The 21,465-nt window shown below is 45.3% G+C and overlaps 1 protein-coding gene across 1 annotated transcript in view; it reads right to left on the bottom strand.

The window, feature by feature from the left end:
* Nucleotides 1-21,465, bottom strand: part of QSER1 (glutamine and serine rich 1) — a 159,712-nt gene that overhangs the window by 31,502 nt on the left and 106,745 nt on the right. The window contains exons 3-7 of the mRNA XM_069738904.1: nt 19,400-19,561; nt 13,232-16,789; nt 10,130-10,389; nt 6,142-6,258; nt 3,415-3,548 (exon numbers count right to left, since the gene is read on the bottom strand). Of these exons, the coding sequence (XP_069595005.1) occupies nt 3,415-3,548; nt 6,142-6,258; nt 10,130-10,389; nt 13,232-16,789; nt 19,400-19,561 (4,231 nt within the window). The remainder of the gene's footprint in view (nt 1-3,414; nt 3,549-6,141; nt 6,259-10,129; nt 10,390-13,231; nt 16,790-19,399; nt 19,562-21,465) is intronic.

The following is a 21,465-nucleotide window of genomic DNA, read 5'->3' as shown; positions in this document are numbered from 1 at the left end:
TTGTGAGGTGCGGGGAGGTGGGGGCGGAGTTCCAGCCGCGCATGCGCGGTCGGAAAAAGCGGTCCGTCAGGAGCAAAAAACGTTACATGTAACGTTTTTTGCTCCCAAAGGTCCGCCACAACACGGCGCAACCGTCGCACGACGGTTGCGACGTGTGGCAAAGCGTCGCAATGCGTCACTAATGTTAATCTATGGGGCAAAAACGCATCCTGCAAACAACTTTGCAGGATGCGTTTTTTGCCATAAACGACGCATTGCGACGTCTGGCAAAAAACGTCAGTGTGAAAGTAGCCTTAGTCTGCTGGGGAGGAGCCAATTTTCATTTTGAATGTAACACTGCGTCAGTCGACTATACATATGTCCCCCCCAAATGAAGCGGCCGAGAAAAAAAAAAAAGTTAAAAAAGGTAAGAGGTTTAGTAAGGGTGCTTTCAAATTGCCCAATACAGAATTCAGGCGTATGTGCCTTTGAGCCATAGACTACAATGGTGCTGACAGAGTGAAAGTGTGCTCGTTCGTGCATAATTTTCGGGCATATACGCCCAATATTCACATCCTGGTATAGAGGGCCACCGATCACGCTTGTACACATAAAAACATAAACCATTCTATTTACCTTCCCTCCACTTCCTCGCAGCGTCCTGTTCTGATGTCAGCAGCTGATTTCAGCTTGTAAACAGCGCATGGCACTGACATGTGCTGTTACACTTTGAGGACAGATGCTGGAAAACTCACCGCTCCACACGCCCAGACTATGGGGTGTGGAGCAGAGAATATTTACCTTTAATAGTGGGCATACTGTTAGCCGCAGCCGCCGTGAGCCCTCTATTAAAGAAAAATTAATTTTCACTACTCCCCATGCCCATAGTCCCGCCTACCTCTCGGTACCGGTTTCAAAGAATAGAGGTGGGAGGGACTATGGAAGTGGGGAGGATAGAATTTTCATCTTTAATAGCGGGCACAGGTGTAAGCAGCAGCAGCTGGCTTCTGCCTCCTGTGACCCAGCTCCTCTGCCACTGCAGCTCCCACCCCCCATTTTCTTCCAAAGATTTGAAGGGAAAAAAATTGTGTCTCAGTCTGAAAAATACAGAATTTCCCCATACAGTGACACTGGTCAGAATTGTACATTTTGGCCTGTTCATGAAGGTGCAAAAAGCTTTGGTGGGGGAGAGGGGGGTAAAGGTGTTAAGATGCTTACAAAAAGAAGGTTTTGCTTAGTTTTTGCTGTGTTTTTATCAAGAGTACATTTGACTCTTGTGCATGTTGATAAAGTTTAGAAAATAAAAAAATAATCTGATTCAACATCAGGTTTTGGCACCGAAAACGCAGCAAAACCAGATATCTGCATTTTTTGCAGGTTTTTTTGCATACCCATTGCTTTCAATGGGTGAAAAATGATGAAAAAAGTGACATGCTGCATTCTGCAAAAATGCAGTTCTTTGACAAAACTGTTAAGAAAAAAAACAAGGTGTATGCATGAGATTTCTGAAATCTCACAGACTTTGCTGGTACTGTGAAATGCAGCTGAAAATGTGCATTAAAAAACGCAAAAATGCAAAGTGTGAACATAGCCTAAGAGTATGTCCACATGACGTCTTTTTCAGATGGATTCTGCCTGAAACCCCCCTTCTCACTCCTAAACCCCCAAAAATAAACATATGCACAACAATGTCAAAATGACTTGCTGTGCATGTTTTGTCTTTTTTTTACTTCTTTTAACCTTCTCAGACTTTGAAAGCCATGACGTGTCTAAAAGTGACCAGTCTAGGGCAATACTCTATTAATATATTATATTTGTGGCTTTTGGGGGGGTGGGGGTGGAGGAGGGGAGTGGATGAGAGGGGAGGAAGATTTGAGATGGTCCCCTTCTTGTTTTAATTTTTTATTCCCAAAACAAAGAATGCTCAAAGTGTGGCCTTTTTTAATCAAGCACTTTTGTTGTCCAGTACTGTATCAGGTGATCGGGTGACAACTCTCATGAGGGCTGTAATACAACTTTGCTTTACACGGGCATAGGATTATTTCCCTTTGCACTTTTGTACACTACCGTTCAAAAGTTTACGGTTACCCAGAAAATTTTGTGTTTTCCATGAAAAATCATACTTTTATTAATCAAATGAGTTGCCAAATGAATTGAAAATCTAGTCCAGACATTGACAAGATTAAAAAAAAAAAATTTATTTGAAATTTTCTCCTTCAAATTTTGCTTTCGTCAAAGAATGCTCCCTTTGCAGCAATTACAGCATTGCAGACCTTTGGCATTCTAGCAGTTAATTTGCTGAGGTAATCTGGAGAAATTTCACCCCATGCTTCCAGAAGCCCCTCACAAAAGTTGGCTTGGCTTGATGGGCACTTTTTGCGTACCATATAGTCATGCTGCTCCCACAACAGCTCAATGGGGTTGAGATCTGGTGACTGCGCTGGCCACTCCATTACAGATAGAATACCAGCTGCCTGCTTCTTCCCTAAATAGTTCTTGCATAATTTGGAGCTGTGCTTTGGGTCATTGTCCTGTTGTAGGATGAAATTGGCTCCAATCAAGAGCTGTCCACAGGGTATGGCATGGCGTTGCAAAATGGAGTGATAGCCTTCCTTATTCAATATCCCTTTTACCTTGTACAAATCTCCCACTTTACGAGCTCCAAAGCAACCCCAGGCCATCACATTACCTCCACCATGCTTGACAGATGGCGTCCGGCACTCTTTCAGCATCTTTTCAGTTGTTCTGCGTCTCACAAAGGTTCTTCTGCGCGATCCAAACACCTCAAGCTTGGATTCGTCTGTCCATAACACTTTTTTTCCTGGCCATTTTGAGAATTTAATGGAACCAACAAATTTAATGCTCCAGATTCTCAACTAGCTCAAAGGAAGGTCAGGTTTATAGATTCTCTAATCAGCCAAACTGTTTTCAGCTGTGCTAACATACTTGCACAAGGGTTTTCAAGGGTATTCTAACCATCTATTAGCCTTCTTACACAGTTAGCAGACACAAAGTACCATAAGAACACTGGAGTAATGGTTGTTGGAAATAGGCCTCTATACACCTATGAAGATATTGCATTACAAACCAGACGTTTGCAGCTAAAATAGTCATTTACCACATTAACAATTTATAGAGTATATTTCTGAATCATTTAATGTTAACTTCATTGGAAAAAACTGCTTTTCTTTCAAAAATAAGGAAATTTCTAAGTGACCCTAAACTTTTGAATGGTAGTGTACGTACCCCTGTAATTTTTTTATGTGTGGCACATGGAGGTTGAAAATGCAAAATGTTAAAAGAAAAAAAACAAACCCCCTAAACAACAAGGGTTTTGGTATTTAGTCTCTAAATTTCCAAGAAATATTTGATATTTACTCTACAGCGTACATATTATACCAAAATTATGACATATCAAAGGTAAGGCTATAGTACCTGGGAATGGCAGGGGCCTTGCTCTTGGGTTTCTTAGAGCAAACTCTGACATACTCCTTTTTGTTTGCGTTCTCCACAAATTTCACATATACCCGCTTATATTTTGTTTTGGCATCTCCAAAGTAGCCAAGGTACTGTACAAGAGAATAAACCATGAAAGAGTCAGCGAGACACAACAAAAATTATTACTTACATTTATCTGACTTTCACCGAGAACAAAAGCCTCCTGGAGCAGAGGACATACACTTTTCTCTTTATTCTGTGGATTGGTGGGTCCACATTAATCAGAGGTCTAAAATCCCATAGAATCAGAAGTATAAAATCACACACAAGACATTTACATGCCTAAATATACACAGTAGAGATCACAGCATTAACATGACTGATGCATCACTTTGAAGCACCACTCCAGCATTTTTATTATTTCACCGCTGGAGTGGTGCCACTAATCTAAGTTCCCTGCCCCTAGTCTGGTACTTATTAATCGCCGTCATCTTCTGTTTCTGGTGCCGCTCCGATCGGTTTCCAGCAATTTTTGACCTGCCGGATCGCTCCAGTGACTGCTGGGCGATGTAGAAATCACCACTCGGTGTAAGTCTATGAGATCCAGAACAAGGCTACAACGAGGCTCTGACAGACTTACACTGAGCTTGTGACCCTTACATCTGATGTCCGGTCAGTCAGAAGCTGCGGTGACAAGATGGCGGCGATGGACTGAAGAATCACTATTAAGAGCAGAAGTAGATTTATACTAGGGCCAGGGAACATGGATTAGTGATAGCACTACAGTGGTGAAGTTACCGTATATACTCGAGTATAAGCTGACCCGAGTATAAGCCGAGGCACCTAATTTTGCCACAGAAAACTGGGTAAGCTTAATGACTTGAGTATATGCATTGTCCCCTCATCCCTGTCCTGGTATGCATGGCTTCCCCATCCTGTCCTGGTATGCATGGCTCCTCATCCCCTATGCTTGTATGAATGGTTCCTATTAAATAAAACAAAAATACATCCTACTCACCTTCCATGTCCCCTTGCAGCTCGTTGGTCCAGGCAGCTCTTCCTGTACCGAACGATTGCTTGGCCCCGCTCATTAAGGTAATGAATATTCCCCCCACGCCTATGGGAGTGGAGAGGTGTGCATATTCATTACCTTAATGAGCGGGGCCACGTGATCGCTCGGCACAGGAAGAGCTGCCTCTGCCAGGACCAACAAGATGCTGTGAGGGCGCCGGGACCAATAAGATGCTGTGAGGGCGCGTAGGAAGGCGAGTAGTAGGTCTTCTAGAAGCCAGTGGCTGCGGGTGTCACTGTGCGCGCTATAAGGGTGTGTGCACACGCTGCGGATTTGGCTGCAGAACCGCAGCGGATTTGGCCCTGCGGATTCGCAGAAGTTTTCCATGCGGTGTACAGTACCATGTAAACCTATGGAAAACCAAATCCGCAGTGCACATGGTGCGGAAAATTCCACGCGAAAACGCTGCAGTTTATTTTGTGCAGCATGTCAATTCTTTGTGCGGAGATTCCACAGCGTTTTACTCCTATTCCATGATAGGAATCCGCAGGTGTAAAAAAGCAGGAGAAATCTGCACAAAATCCGCAGGTAAAATGCAGGGTGTTTTGCCTGCGGATTCTGCAGAATAGGCGTGGAAAAATCCGCAATGGAATCCGCAACGTGTGCACATTCCCTAAGGCTACTTTCACAATTGCGTTTTTCAGCTTCCATCACAATACGTCGTTTTTTGAGAATGCAGGATCCTGCAAAAAAATTTGCAGGTTCCTACATTTTCCCATAGACTTGTATTAGCGACAGATTGTGACGGACAGCCATCCGTCGCATCCGTCGTGCACTGGATGTGTTGTGTATTGGCGGACCGTCGGCACGAAAAAATGTTCAATGTAACGTTTTTTCGTACATCGGATCCGTCATTTCCTACCGCGTATGCGCGGCCGGAACTCCACCCCCTCCTCCCTGGGACTTTACAATGGGCAGCAGATGCGTTGAAAAACTGCATCAGCTGCCCACGTTGTGTCAAATTTTCACAGCGTGCATCGGTACGTCGCGCCAACGCTTAGCGATGGCCCCGTACCGACGCAAGTGTGAAAGTAGCCTAAGACAAATGAATATTCGTTTCTCTTTAGCAGCAGCACAGGCTTTAGCCACAGCCGCTGGCTCCTGCCTCTGTCACCCGCTGCTACCCCTCCCCCGACGGCTTTCTGGGACAATTGACTTGTGTATAAGCTGAGGGGGGAGTTTTCAGCATAAAAAAAAAAACTCGGCTTATACACGTGTATATACAGTAACATAAAAGCTGGAGTGGTTCTTTAATGTTTCTTTACTAGAAAAAAAACCAACACACCACACCAGGACAAAATGTTAGATTTTTGCGACTCTTGCAACATTCTGATGTAGAGAAAAACTGTTGTGCACATATCACAATATTAACTTCCATGGTATTTCAAGACCACAAATTGTATCCAAGAGCAATAAGCAGTGCCAAAAAAATATTGAGATCGCCTAAAAAGGCAGGGTTGGGGTGGTGGACACAAGTAGCCTTCTAACCATGTATTTTTGACATCTCAATGTTTAACCTAGTTTATTTCCTTTAAAACCAATCTCCATCTACAGAACCTGATGACAACGAGTATCCAAGCGGCTCAGGATTCATAGTTAATATTTATATTTGTCCAAAGATCCAGAGGACAAAGCACTTTCAAAGAACTTACACTGTTTGTAGCAGCAAACACCCGCTGTCCTTCCCGAATCTCTGGGATAAACTTCTGAAGCAAGGCTTTTTGGACTTTCCAAATGGCTGGAGGTTCTTTCCCAGTATGTAAGGCTTCCTTAAAAAGTGAAAGAAAGAAAAAAAAAAAAAAAAAAAAGGTAAGTTAATGAATGTTAACCAAGCTGTCTCAGGTTAACCAGTGGTCCAAAACCAGGATTACATTACAATGTTCTGCCTGCATTCAGATTTTGCAGGGGTCTGTGGCACCCCAGAGTCCGGTTGCCAAGGTGACATTGCCTCCCTCTAGGGGGTGATGTCATGCCTGGAGGCAAGAAGGAAGGTCCCCATGCCAGGTAACAGTGTACAATTCCTGCTCCAGGCCAGAAAGGGAAGCTTCCTTATAAATTCTGGCCAGCAGGTGGGGTTAGCGAGTCAGAAAGAAGTCAGCCGAGAGAGTAAACAGGGGAGTTGTCTTGGAAACAGGAGCCGGCTGGAGCTCCTGACAGGACAGTGAGAGGAGAGTTGGCAGTTGGTCTGTGGAGAGGGAAGGGACAGGAGCAGAGACAAGAGCTCAAGGGAATAAAAACTGTGTATAGCTGACCCCAGAGCGAAGAGCTGATAAAAAGGGACGCCAGAGTCCTTGGCTGGGCAGTGCTGTACTCCCTGACAGACGAATCTGGAGGACAGGGGACTGCAAGTTCCCTGGCCACACCGAGCACCTGAAGGCACAGTAGCAGACCAAGAGCCCGGGGCTGACAGGGAAAAGGACGGTGACGTGAAAAAGACTCACACTGTCTGCCATACAGGTTAGAAACCATCACGCAGGAGAGGGCCGCAGCTTAGCTACAAGCAGCAGGGACCCTAATAGAGAGCACAGAAGGAAAGTCCCCAACCCCACCTGGCAGGGTGGATCCCCTGAAAGCCTCCAGGCAAGCTAGGCTCCACCCGTCATCTGTAATTGGTACCCCAGATTGCATCTACTTTCAAGTAAAAGGTAAAGAAAACTGCACCTCTCTGTGTCCTTCACTTATTCTCTGCACCCCACGTTCACCACCATCTGCACAATCAAATATATTTGCCCTGGGGCCCCGCTCTACCCATGGGGAGCTGAACCATCTTTGCTGCGTCACCATCGGCCCCAGTGGACCTAAACCACAGCGTCGGCCACCCATTGCCGAACACCACGGGTGGTGTCACGACCAAACACCACATAATTACCCTTAATTTTATGATACGGCCAGGACCACAGAAACGGAACACGGATCAGTGTCCTCCCCTATAGAACTGTCCAGTCAGATTTTGGGTACCCCACGGCCCTGGTGGGAGAACACCACGAAAGGCAGCATGTGTTATCACATTTCTTTTGCAGTGATTATGGAAGGAAAGGAGCATCATGAATCCCACAATCACATCCAGTCCTTCAGAGCAGGAGCTGTGCCTTTGAATGGACTCTTTAGCTGGGGCTAAATTTAGACAACTTTAAAGGGGTTGTTACTTCCCTAGTCAGTGCTGTTCCTCCAATCTCCGTGCCATTTTCCCTGATGGGAAAGTACCTTAACCAATATCATGTGAGGGCGGCAAGTAGATCCGTATATCTGCTTAGGCCAAGTACACACTTGCGTTTGGCTGGTATGTGGATGGCTGTGTACATCCTCCGTTTAGCTCCGCCTACTTCCGCATGCGTCCTGCATACCTATCTTTAACATTGGGTACGCATGGACATGCGTTGTATGCGGATGCGTCCGCATGCGGCCTTTTGACTTGCCCCCCGACCACACGGGAATGCAAAAAGTTGCGTTCCTGTGCGGTCGGCAGGCATGTCAAAACGCTGCATGCAGACGCATCCGTATACAACGCATGTCCCTGCATACCCAATGTTAAAGATAGGTATGCAGGACACATGCGGAAGTAGGCGGAGCTTAATGGAGGATGTACACAGCCATCCACAGACCAGCCAAACGCAAGTACCGTATATACTCGAGTATAAGCCGAGATTTTCAGCCCAAATTTTTGGGCTGAAAGTGCCCCTCTCGGCTTATACTCGAGTCAAAATGGGTGGCAGGGTCGGCGGGTGAGGGAGTGAGGGCGCTGAGGCATACTTACCTAGTCCCAGCGATCCTGGCGCTGTCCCTGCCGTCCCACGGTCTTCGGTGCTGCAGTTCTTCCCCTCTTCAGCGGTCACGTGGGACCGCTCATTAGAAAAATGAATAGGCTGCTCCACCTCCCATAGGGGTGGAGCCGCCTATTCATTTCTCTAATCAGCGGTAACGGTGACCGCTGATAGAGAAAGAGGCTGCGGCACCGAAGACCAGCTGTGATAGGCGGGGAGCGCCAGGATCGCTGGGACTAGGTAAGTATGTAATATTCACCTGTCCGCGTTCCAGCCGCCGGGCGCCGCTCCATCTTCTCGGCGCCAGCGCTCTGACTGTTCAGGTCAGAGGGCGCGATGACGCATATAGTGTGCGCGGCGCCCTCTGCCTGATCAGTCAGAGCGGAGAGACGCCGGGACCGGACGCCGGGAGCTGCAAGCAAGAGAGGTGAGTATGTGTTTTTTTTTTTTTATTGCAGCAGCAGCGGCGGCACAGATTTATGTGGAGCATCTATGGGACAAAATGAACGGTGCAGAGCACTATATGGGGCAGAGCTATGGGACAAAATGAATGGTGCAGAGCACTGTATGGGGCAGAGCTATGGGACAAAATGAACGGTGCAGAGCACTGTATGGGGCAGAGCTATGGGACAAAATGAACGGTGCCGAGCACAGTATGGGGCACAGCTATGGGACAAAATGAACGGTGCAGAGCACTATATGGGGCACAGCTATGGGACAAAATGAACGGTGCAGAGCACTGTATGGGGCACAGCTATGGGGAAATATGAATGGTGCAGAGCACTATATGGGGCACAACTATGGGGAAATAATGATCATTTTTAATTTTTGAAATTCACCGGTAAATGCTGCATTTCCACCCTAGGCTTATACTCGAGTCAATAAGTTTTCCCAGTTTTTTGTGGCAAAATTAGGGGGGTCGGCTTATACTCGGGTCGGCTTATACTCGAGTATATACGGTATGTACTTAGCCTTACTGCTGCAAGTTTCCCAGTGTCATTCTTTGCTCTTGGCTGATATATACCAGTCACTGATATTTTTATTAGTAGTGTTGAGCATTCCGATACCGCAAGTATCGGGTATCGGCCGATACTTGCGGTATCGGAATTCCGATACCGAGTTCCGATACTTTTGTGGTATCGGGAATCGGTATCGGATCCATATTAATGTGTAAAATAAAGAATTAAAATAAAAAATATTGATATGCTCACCTCTCCGGAGGCCCCTTCCATGACATCACGGCTTCTGATTGGTCGCATGCCGCTCATGTGACTGCCACGCGACCAATCACAAGACGCGACGTCATTCTCAGGCCCTAAACTCCTCATTCTAGGGATTTAGGACCTGAGAATGACGTCACGGCTTGTGATTGGTCGCGTGGCGGTCACATGAGCGGCACGCGACCAATCAGAAGCCGTGACGTCATGCAAGGCCCTAAACACGCTCATTTTAAGCAAAGAAGGCTGCCGGTTACCAGCTGTGATGTCCAGGGGCCTCCGGAGAGGTGAGCATATCAATATTTTTTATTTTAATTCTTTATTTTACACATTAATATGGATCCCAGGGCCTGAAGGAGAGTTTCCTCTCCTTCAGACCCTGGGAACCATCAGGATACCTTCCGATACTTGGTGTCCCATTGACTTGTATTGGTATCGGGTATCGGTATCGGCGATATCTGATACTTTTCGGGTATCGGCCGATACTATCCGATACCGATACTTTCAAGTATCGGACGGTATCGCTCAACACTATTTATTAGTGATCACAAACCTTTCTAATGAAAGCTCTACAAATGTGTAGTAATAATGCAATTTACTTCATGTACAGATTACAGGTTTTAGACACCAGGGATTTTGGGATTTTTTTTTTTTAAACTTACTTTCAGCATTTCAATATCTTCAATCTTCACCACAAATTCATCACGCTCACGGTAAATCCCCTCTCCGCCACTTTCCGTGCCCTCCTCATCCGTGTAACCTTCGATTGCAATGCATTCTTGCAACTTGGCTAGCAGCTCGGCTGGTATGGACTCAGTTTGGATGCTTTTCGGTGCCTCGACCACTTTCAACTTCTCCTGAACGGTCCTTGGGGAAGAAACTGGAGGAGATTCCTGCTTTCCTGAAGTTGTTGTTTTTTCAGCTGCTCATAAGAATAGACAAGCAAACTCTTAAGTTCCCATTTATAGAGCAGTAGAGACTGAGGCTACACATCAGTCAAGTCCTAATAATTCCTGGAATCACCTTCAATGCCTACAGTAAATGTATGGCTATCCATGATCAGTAACAAGTTATTACCAGCATTAGTTTAACGCTGCAGCAAGAACTAAACATCGCAGACAACCAAAGCTGTAAAGTTAAAAGAAAGTGAGTACAACCATTCTAACTAATTGTACAGCCAGCATAAATCAAGATGACTGCAGTCTTGGCTGTAAAGGAATATGTATCTCTGATTGATAGGACAAGCAGCCTGCAAAATGTGTCTGGGACAGAAATTAATATCACTTTTCCTGTTGATAAAGAGCCAACATATTCAGCGGTGCTGTATAGATCGTGCGTCCGAATGCTTCTTACATCCCCTATCTCAGCCAGACACAGGGCTCATAGGCAGCCACATGTCCTGTGTAGGATTCGGAAGGGATGAGGATTACACACAACCCTTGGGTGATTGCAAACCCAGAGGTTCAAAGCAGCAAAGAAAATGCCAACCCCCATAGCCATCAGCTTACCAAAAATATCAGTTACAAGCAATAAAAACACGCCACATGAAGGCAGAGGAGAGGCAGTGGGACAAATGTGCGCTCATATGTATGGTGGATCAGTATTTAGAACTTCTATGCCAGATTACAAAGCTAAAATCGTGGACTACCTTCACGTTCAGCCAGCACCTACCTAATTATTCTACTGAGTGCACGCCATTTTCCTATAGATTACAAAGCCTAAACTGGACACAATCCGATACTCATGGGCACTCATAGGCACAATATGACCTCTTCGCTACCAAGCGTTTCACATCATGGTACGCTTCTTGCAGACAGGTCAACTTTCACACTTAACAGGTACAAATGAAGCCTGAATTACTAAACTTTCTAAAAATGGAGGTGTCTAAAGGTCTCTCAGCAATTAATATAGCAGGGGGTGTAAACCACACAGCCCACGGAAGCAATTTTGTTATGGCCCGCAGCCAGGGATGGATAATAATAAGGGCAATCTGGCCTAGCACCCCAGGATCCAGGAGGCCCATGGCCAGCTTGCCTTCATTAGTCCTTCTCGGCTCCTTTGGCAGTGCCAGTCAGGGGGCATTCCTGTAGTCCCACTGCCAGCAATAGCAAGTTGCAGCCGTGATGCAGGAAGCCTCTCAGGCTTTTGCCTCACGTTTTCTATGACACAGCCAGTGCAATTACATCATTTTGCCGCATGCGTCATAAAGTGAAGAGGCTGACATCACCAATTGAAGTGATGCCGCAGAGAATCGTCTGGACTCTGGAGAGTTAAATCAATTACATCTTTTTTAACACAGTATGAGAAGCGAGCACAATAGGGGTGGGAGAAGGAACATGTAATTACAATCATTTGGAGGAAGTGGGGAAGATGTAGTTGTAAAAAAAAAAATTTAGAGGTGGAAGAGTTAATGTAATTGTAATGAGTTGGAGGCGTGGTTGGGTGAGAGGACATGTATCAAGTTATGTTTTGATTGGTGGGTTGCACAGTGGCCAATTGTACACTAAGGGTGGGCTGTGTATTTGTATTTAGGAGCGCTTTATGGGAACTTTGTTTCTGTTGGAGCCAAAGTTGCTCCACCGGCATCAGGGGCTTATCTACAGCATTCTGTAATGCTGTAGATAAGCCCTCGATGTATCCTGAAAGACGAGAAAAAGAGGTTAGATTATACTCACCCAGGGGCAGTCCCGCTGCGGTCCAATGGGCGTCGCGATCCGGCGCCTATCTTCATAGGATAACGTCCTCTTCTTGTCTTCACACTGCAGCTCTGGCGCAGGCGTACTTTGTCCTGTTGAGGGCAGAGCAAAGTACTGCAGTGCGCAGGTGCTGGGCCTTTCTGACCTTTCCCGGCACCTGCGCACTGCCGTACTTTGCTCTGCCCTCAACAGGGCCGACAAAGTACACCTGCGCCGGAGCGTGAAGACAAGAAGAGGACGTCATCGTAAGAAGATGGGAGGCCCCGGACCGGACAGCGACGCCCATAGGATCGTACCGCAGCGGGACCGCCCCTGGGTGAGTATAATATAACCTCTTTTTCTCATCTTTATTGATACATCGGGGGCTTATTTACAGCATTACAGAATGCTGTAGATAAGCCCCTGATGCCGTCTGGCTTAGCTCATCTTCGATTTTGGGAGTGACCGGTTCCCTTTAACAATGCAGCCCACTACATAGTGGCATTTTTTTATGTGACTCCATTTTAGTCTGAGACCCCATTTCTGCACACAGGCACCTTCACTGCTCTGAAGTGAATTTTTTGTATATAAATTTAAAAAAAAAAAGCTTAAAAATTCATAATGCTCGCTAAAATGGTGATCCAAAAAGAAAATAAACTTTTATTTCAAGGATGCTTGGCGTGACAAGTGCACAGAACTTAAAACCACCTAGGCCTAGGATTACTTTATGTTAACAGTAAATTTAGGTTGATATTTTAAATGTATTAAACAAATAACTGAAATTTTAGAAACCAGTTGTGCTCCCAACAAACTGTTCGTATATCACATTAAATCCAAATAAAACAGATTAAGTTTGTGGGTGTAATGTGAAAAAAATGCAGAAACATGCACAGGGCATGAATATTTTTCAAGGCACTGTATGAAATGTTCTATCGATAGGGTATAACATCCATGGCAGAATGTAACATTACATTGTAAAATTAGAAATGCGGTTTAAAATTTATTTTTACCACCCTGACAGAACATGAAGAACACAGCCATGGCTGAAACATGGCACAAAAAACGCTTATGGACCAAAAAGACACTCACCTGCCTTATTCTTCTTCTCTCCATTCTCATCTAAGGCAGACAAAGCTGTGGTGATGCTCTTCTGAAGGTCATTATTGCATCCAACAGAATCATCATCATCAGAAGAAAAAGAAGGCAAGGCCTCTAGGTTTTTCTTAAACTCCTCCTCCGGCTTTTTAGGAGAGTTGGCCATCTCAGAACCTGCTGACTGAGGCGGAGGGAGTGGGCCAGGACAGGGGGTCTTTATTACTGGTGTACACGGCCTCCTGATACGATTAGGTACACGCACAGCAGGAGCTGAAAACTGCTGTTTTGGTCCAGTCTTTAAAAAGTCCAAGAATGATGCAATAAAACCAGTTTTTACTTCTGGTTGCTTCTCCTCCACTTCCTTTATCTTCTGCCTCATCCGTTCTTGGTGCTGGTAGCTATCATAATAACCTTCAGAGTTGTGTGAGGAATACTGCATCCCCCCATCGGGGCCTTTTGACAGGGGCCGTTTCGTTTGTACATTTCTTTTAGCTTGTTTGATATTTGCACTTTCGTCGTCTGTAAAATGTTTTATTGGCATTTTGTCTGTTCCCTTCATATTTTGAAGGCCGTCTTGGGCGAGATCTTGGCATTCTTCTTCCATTTGGCCACTTGAGCTGCTGCATGCTTGGGGATCAGTCTTTGACATGTGCTGTCCAGCAACAGCTGTATTTTCATCTGTATTCATAATAAAGTCTCCATCAGATGCAGCATTCTCCTCACTGAGGTTTTTGGTACTGGCCAAGAATTTTGAATCTCCAATATCTCCTGCTACATCATTAGTGTCCTTGGAGTCATTCTTCTTGCTTATTTCAGAATTCTTTTCGTGGTCATCCTGACTGGTCCCTAGCACCGGTGACCCCATACCACTAGGCAAGTCTTGCTCTAAAGGCTGAATCTGGTTTTGATCAAGACTTGCATTTTTGGAATGAGTCGTAGAAACAGTGGAAAGGTTTATTGCGGTTTGGCCACCATTTAATGAAAGTGTGTTTAGATTTAGTGGCTGTTTTGGGGGTGCAAAGTTTGTGGGTGGGTTCCTTATATGCAAGGACTGGAATCGGGACTTTGAGTCCTCGGGTTTGACAGACAAATTATCCTCGCTAGAAGACTTGGCAAACTCTTGAGCTGCTGTAGCTGCTAAAATGTCATCAACATGAGACAAAAAATTTCTTTCATCACTAAGTAACATGGAATCTGTAAAACACATTGGGTTCAAAGACTCAAACTGATTTTTCGAGTCTAACCGTGGTCTCTGGCCAAAGTCTTTAGGCTGCAAGTGTTGTTGCAAATGCTTCCCATCAGAGGTGTCCATTTTTATTACATCTGAGCTTTGCGAGTGCAGAGATGGTAGAGGTTGCCCTCCATTGCTCTGAATAATGTGTCCATCCATGTGAAGGAACTGTGGAGCTACATGTTGAGGGCTCTGAATACGCTGCAAGGAGGCAGATGTCTTTGTCTGCCCCAAAGTAGAGTGTAAAATAGACTGCTGAAACATTTGCAAATCTGAATCTAGAAGTACCTGCGTTCCTTGTAGCTGAAGATGTTGAGGATGCCTCAAAACTGCTTGGAGCTGTGGAGAAGTACTTGGCTGCTCCGGAAGCTTTGTTTCGTGCACTTTGTGTAACATGTTATGCTGACTCAAATCTTTTGCATTGACTTGTGTGGGTTGTAACAGGTCTGTCGGATTTTTAGCATCATGATCAGCTGAACTGTTTATATGACTCACATGCTGAGACAAGTGACCAACAGGGCTCATCAATCGCTCATCCTTCTTAGGCCCCTGAAGCCCAAGAACTTGGTCTTCCAGACGAGAATTGCTTTTGATAACACTTTGGGAATATCTGTCATCAGCCTTTGAAACACTGTAAGCCGTCTCTTGAGTACTCATCTCCCCATCACTTAGTCCTTGAGTAGAAGGTTCAAGGTTAGTTTGTTGTTGCAATGACTGCAAATCTGGCATCTGGAACTTCTCCTCTTGTTTTACGTTTGCATACAGGTTGGTTTCAGACTTCCTCTTTCCATAGGATTTGGAGTCCGCAGTTCTATTATTTTGTAATGCTTGAGAGTGAGAAGGGGATGAAAAGGAGGATGAGGGGACAGTTGGCAAATACTTCTGAGACTGTGGGGAAGTGGAATCTTGAGTAGCCTGGGATGGATGCATAGAAATGTAATTTGGAGTAGGACTAGAGGCCAGCAAAGTTTGTCCACGAGAGGAAGCACGAGAGGAAAATGGAAGAGATGGAGATGATAGTGGTAGGTTCTGTCCTGAATTATAACTTTCTGAAGGACTTACAGGTGACATCACCTGTGATTGAGATGAATAGCTAACTTGTGATTGACTGACTGGAGTTAGACCCTGAGTGTTACTGGAAGAATAACTTTGAGTCTGGTTAGCAGAAGACAAATCTCTTGTTTGATCAGAGTAGTTCTCGCTTGATACTGAAGGCAGTGCAAGCGGCTGATCTGTCGAGTAACTTAGTGTCTGGCTGCCAGAGGTTATGGTTTGTGATTGGCTAGAAAATGCAGTCAGTGGTTTGTACAAAGGAGGCAGCTTTTCGGATTTGATTGTTGAAAAAACTTGAGACTGACTTGAGGATGGCAGGTTGGGGGACTGTGTGGAAACATAGCTAGGGGACTGGCTTACAGGTAAAAGACTACTAAGCTGTGCAGTGGAAAAAGCTTGTGCTTGGCTTGAAATGACAGAACTCTGGTTCTGAGAAGACTTTATAAAGCTTTGGGTTTGCCCAGGAGACGCTACACTCTGAGATTTGGGGGTCTTTGATGACCTCGGGGGTGCCTTTGTGGGACAGTTCTTTGCTTTTGTAGAAGAGGGGGGGAAACCGGGTGAAGGTATGACAGATGGGTAAGACTGAGATAATTCCACAGAAACTTGAGGAGTTTTCTGTACCGGTCCACCATTGCTCACCTGAGTAAGAGCTCCAAGAGGAGCACATAACAGAGCGGACTGTCTTGATGTGTCCTGCAAGGCAGCCCCAGTCGCACTTGTTAAATAATTGGGTAAGGAATGCTGATTAGCAGATAGCTGTGCCTGTACGGACTGCGTACTTGAAGGCCTCTGATGGTGTTTTATCACACTACATTCCCTCTGAAGTGCTCTTTCAATAGAGGCTGTAGAACCAGTAAACACTGATGTACTGTATGGCTGAGCGGTCTGCTGGGTCCCACCAAGAGCGGATGGCAATAAACTGAACTGGGGCTGTAAGAGATGTGGTGCAGATTCCTGGGCAGACCGATATGTTGAGGACTGTGGTATACCGGTACTTAGTACCGCACTGCCAAGACGTTCAAATGTCAAGGCAGTAGGAGTCTGTGAGGTCTTGATCTGCAGCAAAGGGTCATGAGGAGAAAGCAGACCATTAGTTGCGGCACTGAAAGTTCCATCTTGGAGAGTTAAAGACGGAGCTGTGGCAAAGTTTCTAGAGCTGAATGTATTTGGGTGCTGATAGGCAGAGAGCGCAGAGGTTGGAAACGTTCCAGAGGTTTGCAAAGCTCCAGTAACAAACAGTTCTGTTGCTGTCGAGGAATGCATGCCTGGAAAAAAAAACCCACAAAATTAGACAGGTGATGTAAATATGCTACATAATGTACAAATTAAAAGGGAGTCTATTTGCATAATTTGAGAGTTTAAACTAAGCGCATAGTCTTGTAGGGGATATAGCCTCTACAAATATCTCACCTTTAGTGTTCTAATCACTACCTCCTTCCTGTAGAAACTGAAAGTTAAGAGAATATGCTCATTTGAGTGCAGTGGACAAGCAACACCAGTGGGCAGAACAGTGCACTGAGCCTTTTGAAACAAGCACTGTAGTTAGAATATTGTTCTGCAGAACGGAGACAATTAATAGGACTAGTGATGGGCAGACCTGTGGATATTTGGGTCCATCCAAACTTAAAAAAAAAACAAAAAAAAAACAACACACTACCCGAACTCGAACCCCATTTAAATGAACGGTGGGGCCCGAACATTCTGCATTTCCCATGCTGTCATCTGCCGCAGGTCTAAGAGCTGCAGTTCCAACGCTGTCACACAGACGTGAGCCAGCAGCTGTGACCGGCGGTAAAAATGATCACTGATCAGGGGCGTTGGCTGATGAGAGTACTAATCATCGCACGCCTGGTATCACTGATAGAGAGAGCAGGCGTTTGCTGTTGCGTTTCTTCAGCTGGTGCCTGTGCAACAAAAAAATAAAAGAAAAAAATTTTGTGGTGTCCCCTATGTTCCTGATAAGCAGCACAGGTAAAGCTGACAGCTGCAGGTGCAGCCCTAAGCTGCTAGCTTGATCTTGGCTGGTTATCAGAACCAAGAGGGGTCCCCACACCTTTTTAAAATTATTTAAATAATTTAAAAAAAAACAAAAACAGAGTGGAGTCCCCCTGGCGCTTTGCCAACCTCTTCCCACTTGCTCTGGTGCGATGGCAGGTGGGGTAATAATATTGGAGTTGAAGTCAGCATTGTATTTTCAGCTGACATCAAGCCCAGGGGTTGGAAATGGAGGAGTCAATCAGACACCTCCATTATGAACCCCGCAAGTTTAAAAACACACACACTAAAGTCCTTCAGTTGAAATAATAACTCCACAACCCTCTTTTACCCATTTATTATTTTCCAAATAAAAATAGAAAAACACAGTTTTCCTCACCTGTTCGCTGACATCAATACATACTTCACGTGATGTGCTCCAACTCATCATACTGTATTGCATTGCTGAGCGGTGGCATGATGCGACCGCTCAGCCCTGCATCCGGGAGACGCTGAGCATGATAACAGTTTCAGTGTCAAGATGTTACATCAATAAAGTGACTGGCATTCACCGGCTATGAACTCTGCTCACCTTATTGATGTAACCGCTCGGCACAGAAGCTGCATTCTTGCACTCAGCATCTCCTGGATGCAGGACTGGGTGGTCGCATCATGCCACCACTTACCAATACATGCAGATTTAGCGGAGTTGGGCTCTTAGTGGGACATATGGCTTACTGGTGGACAGATGAGGAATACGGTGTTTTTATTTTTGTTTTGAAAATAATATATAAAGTGATAATGGAAAGAGAGGATTGGGGAGTTTTTATTAAAATAAATGACTTTACAGTTTTTTGTTTTTTTTTAAAGTTAAACTTACAGGGTTAGTGATGGAGGCGTCTGATAAGATGCCTCTCCATTGCTAATCCTTGGGCTTGACGGCAGCTGACCTCAACCACAAAAATATTACCCCATTTGCCACAGCACCAGGGCAAGTGGGTAGAGCCAGGCAAAGCGCCAGAATTGACTATAGGGTTAGTAATGGGGGATGTCTTACAGACACTTCTCAGTTACTAATCCCTGGGCTTGATGTCAGTGGCCATAAAACAGCTGACATCAACCTCACAACTATTACCCCACTTGCTACCACTCTGGGAAGAGCCAGGCTAAGTGCCAAAATTGGCACATCTAATGGACGCGCCTTTTCTAACGCAGCTGCGGGCTGCTATTTTGGGCTGGGGGGAGCAATATCCAAGGCTACTATCGACTTATGTTGTGTCAAGGAAAAGAGTAAGGGTATGTTTATCAGTAAACACTGCGTACTTGTGCACTGTCCAGATGTTACAGTATAGTGGATGGGATTTCAAGAAATCCTATGCCCACTGTGTCCAGAGACGCCCGCTGCTTCCCTGCGGAGACGGACATGCAGCACGTCTCTCCAGACTGCAGCATGTCAATTTCTCTTGCGGAGACTCGCAAATTTCACCCAAATATTTGATGTGGTGAATCCGCACGGTTCAGTGAACACATGTGGACTCACCAACGTTCAACAGACGGCAGCGCTTTGGATGCAGGAAACATGCGCTGCGTTCAAAGGGTTGCCAATTCCTGGTCGTCTGCACATACTCTTAAGGGATTGGATTTCAAAAACTCTGCTCCTGTATTCTCATGGGGGACGTTAGATGTTTAGTTGCGGCTTGAATCCCTTTTCCTACTAGGTACACTTGTGAATGCGGAGGGTCGGAAGGAATACATATTGCAGAATGACATTTTGGCATACAGCTATAAGATGCATGGCCAACTTAAAAATCTACTGCAGCTGTGCGCCTTACAAAATGGATACATTTATCAGAAACCACAAGGGTAAAAATTGGTTGATACAAGCAAAGTGTAACAATTACCAGTCTGCCATGATGGAGCCCTGAACTGTGGCAGGAGGGTGGTGCCCGATGAAGCTGCCTGAGCTGTCCGAGACTCTATTGCAGATAGAAAGTTCATTACTGACGTTTCTGTAGTGTTACCACTAGCCACGTGGAGGCTGGTGTCAAAAATGCCAGATAAACCTGCAAATATCAAGTGATTTTCAGTCAAGACAGATATTCATTTCAGGACAAGTTACAATTCTATTCTGCATGTGCAATTATTTATGGAAAAGCTTTTTTCATCATCTGCCTTAAGAGACTGATTCGAATACATAAAGCCAAAGGACAGATGTCCACTACTATTACGGGGATTATCCCATTCTTTAAAACATATGTCCTATCCTACGGATCAGCCTACAATTACAGAGGAGTGGTGTCAGACTCCCGACACCAAGGCTACCTCCATTGTCCTCAGACACACATCTGTCAGGTTAGTAGCGGCTGTGCAGGTCAGACCCATTCACTAGTAAAGTGTGACATCAGGCAGTCTCTACCAAAATTACCCAGCTATGCCACAAATATCGAAGGAGAAATGGCACTCGGCAATAGAAAAACAGACATTTATAGGTGTTTTCATGCACAGCAAGAGGCCAAATGTAAAGGGAGTGCTCATCAGGTGATGACACAAACCTGCAGAACAAATAGATGACACACACAAAACAAATCAATAATACAAGAGTTTTACTCTTAGAAAATAATAGCATCCTTTAGCAAGACCGACTTACTAAATACACAGTGTACGTCCTGGAACGACCCTAAGGGTATGTGCACACATTAAGCATTCGATGCACACATTTCTGCATCAAAAAAGTCTCTCATGAAAGGAAAAACGCTGCATAAAAAAGGGTGTTTTTCCCAGTCATTAGAATAGGTGAAAAACACTGCAAAAACCTGTTGCAGATCTCAAAGTGATTCAAATCTGCAGCAAAAAAAAAAAAAAGCAATGTGATATTTCAGGAATGTCATTCACTTTGCTGGTACTAGCCCCAATCCGTTTTTTCAATTGCGCATGCTCCAAAAAGTAGATACTTTTCCCAGACAACCCCCAAGTAACGGATCCGTCAAAAACGGATCCATTAGAACCGTTTTCTCAACAATTGTGACGGATCTGTCAATCCGTCACTATGTCAGCAGTGACTGACGCCAAACAACTGAAGTGTGAAAGAGGCCTTATAAAACCAGTAGATGGGGAATTAGATGCTGTGCAGCACTGGTAGGGGAGGTGCTGGAGAACCCTTTACTAGGGTTGAGCGAAACGGGTCGGCCAGATTGAGAAGTCGCCGACTTTTGGCAAAGTCGGGTTTCATGAAACCTGACCCCTGTGTGGGGTCGGCCATGAGGTCGGCGATCTTCTGATCTGGAATCGGAATTCCGATACAGAGTTCCGATATGTTTAAGATATCGGGAATCTGTATCGGAATTCATATTTAAGTGTAAAATAAAGAATAAAAATAAAAAAATATTGATATACTCACCCTCAGACGCGCCCTGGTTCTCACCGGCAGCCTTCCTTCCCAAGAATGAGCGCCTGAAGGGCCTTCTATGACATCGCGGCTTGTGATTGGTCACGTGAGCGGTCACATGGGCGTCACGAGACCAATCACAAGCCGCGACATCATCTAAGGTCCTTCAGGCGCTAATTCTTAGGAAGGAAGCGTCCGAGGGCGCGTCCGAGGGTGAGTATATTCCTAATAGGTATATACTCACCCTCGGATGCACCCTGGTTCTAACCCGCAGCCTTCCTTCCTAAGAATCAGCGCCTGAAGGACCTTAGATGACGTCGCGGCTTGTGACCCCGCTCACGCGACCAATCACAAGCCACGACGTCATCGAAGGTCCTTCAGGCGCTCATTCTTAGGAAGGAAGGCTGCCGGTGAGAACCAGGGCGCGTCCGAGGGTAAGTATATCAATATTTTTTATTTTGATTCTTTATTTTACACTTAAATATGGATCCCAGGGCCTGAAGGAGAGTTTCCTCTCCTTCAGACCCTGGGAACCATTAGAAACCCAATGCACTGCATTGGGTTTCGTGTTTCGGCCGACCC

The sequence above is a fragment of the Ranitomeya imitator genome, chromosome 9 (genome assembly GCF_032444005.1).
Source record: "Ranitomeya imitator isolate aRanImi1 chromosome 9, aRanImi1.pri, whole genome shotgun sequence".
Classification (NCBI taxonomy): Eukaryota; Metazoa; Chordata; class Amphibia; order Anura; family Dendrobatidae; genus Ranitomeya; species Ranitomeya imitator.
The sequence above is the reverse complement of the archived record's forward strand: the minus strand, read 5'-3'. Positions and strand labels throughout refer to the sequence as shown.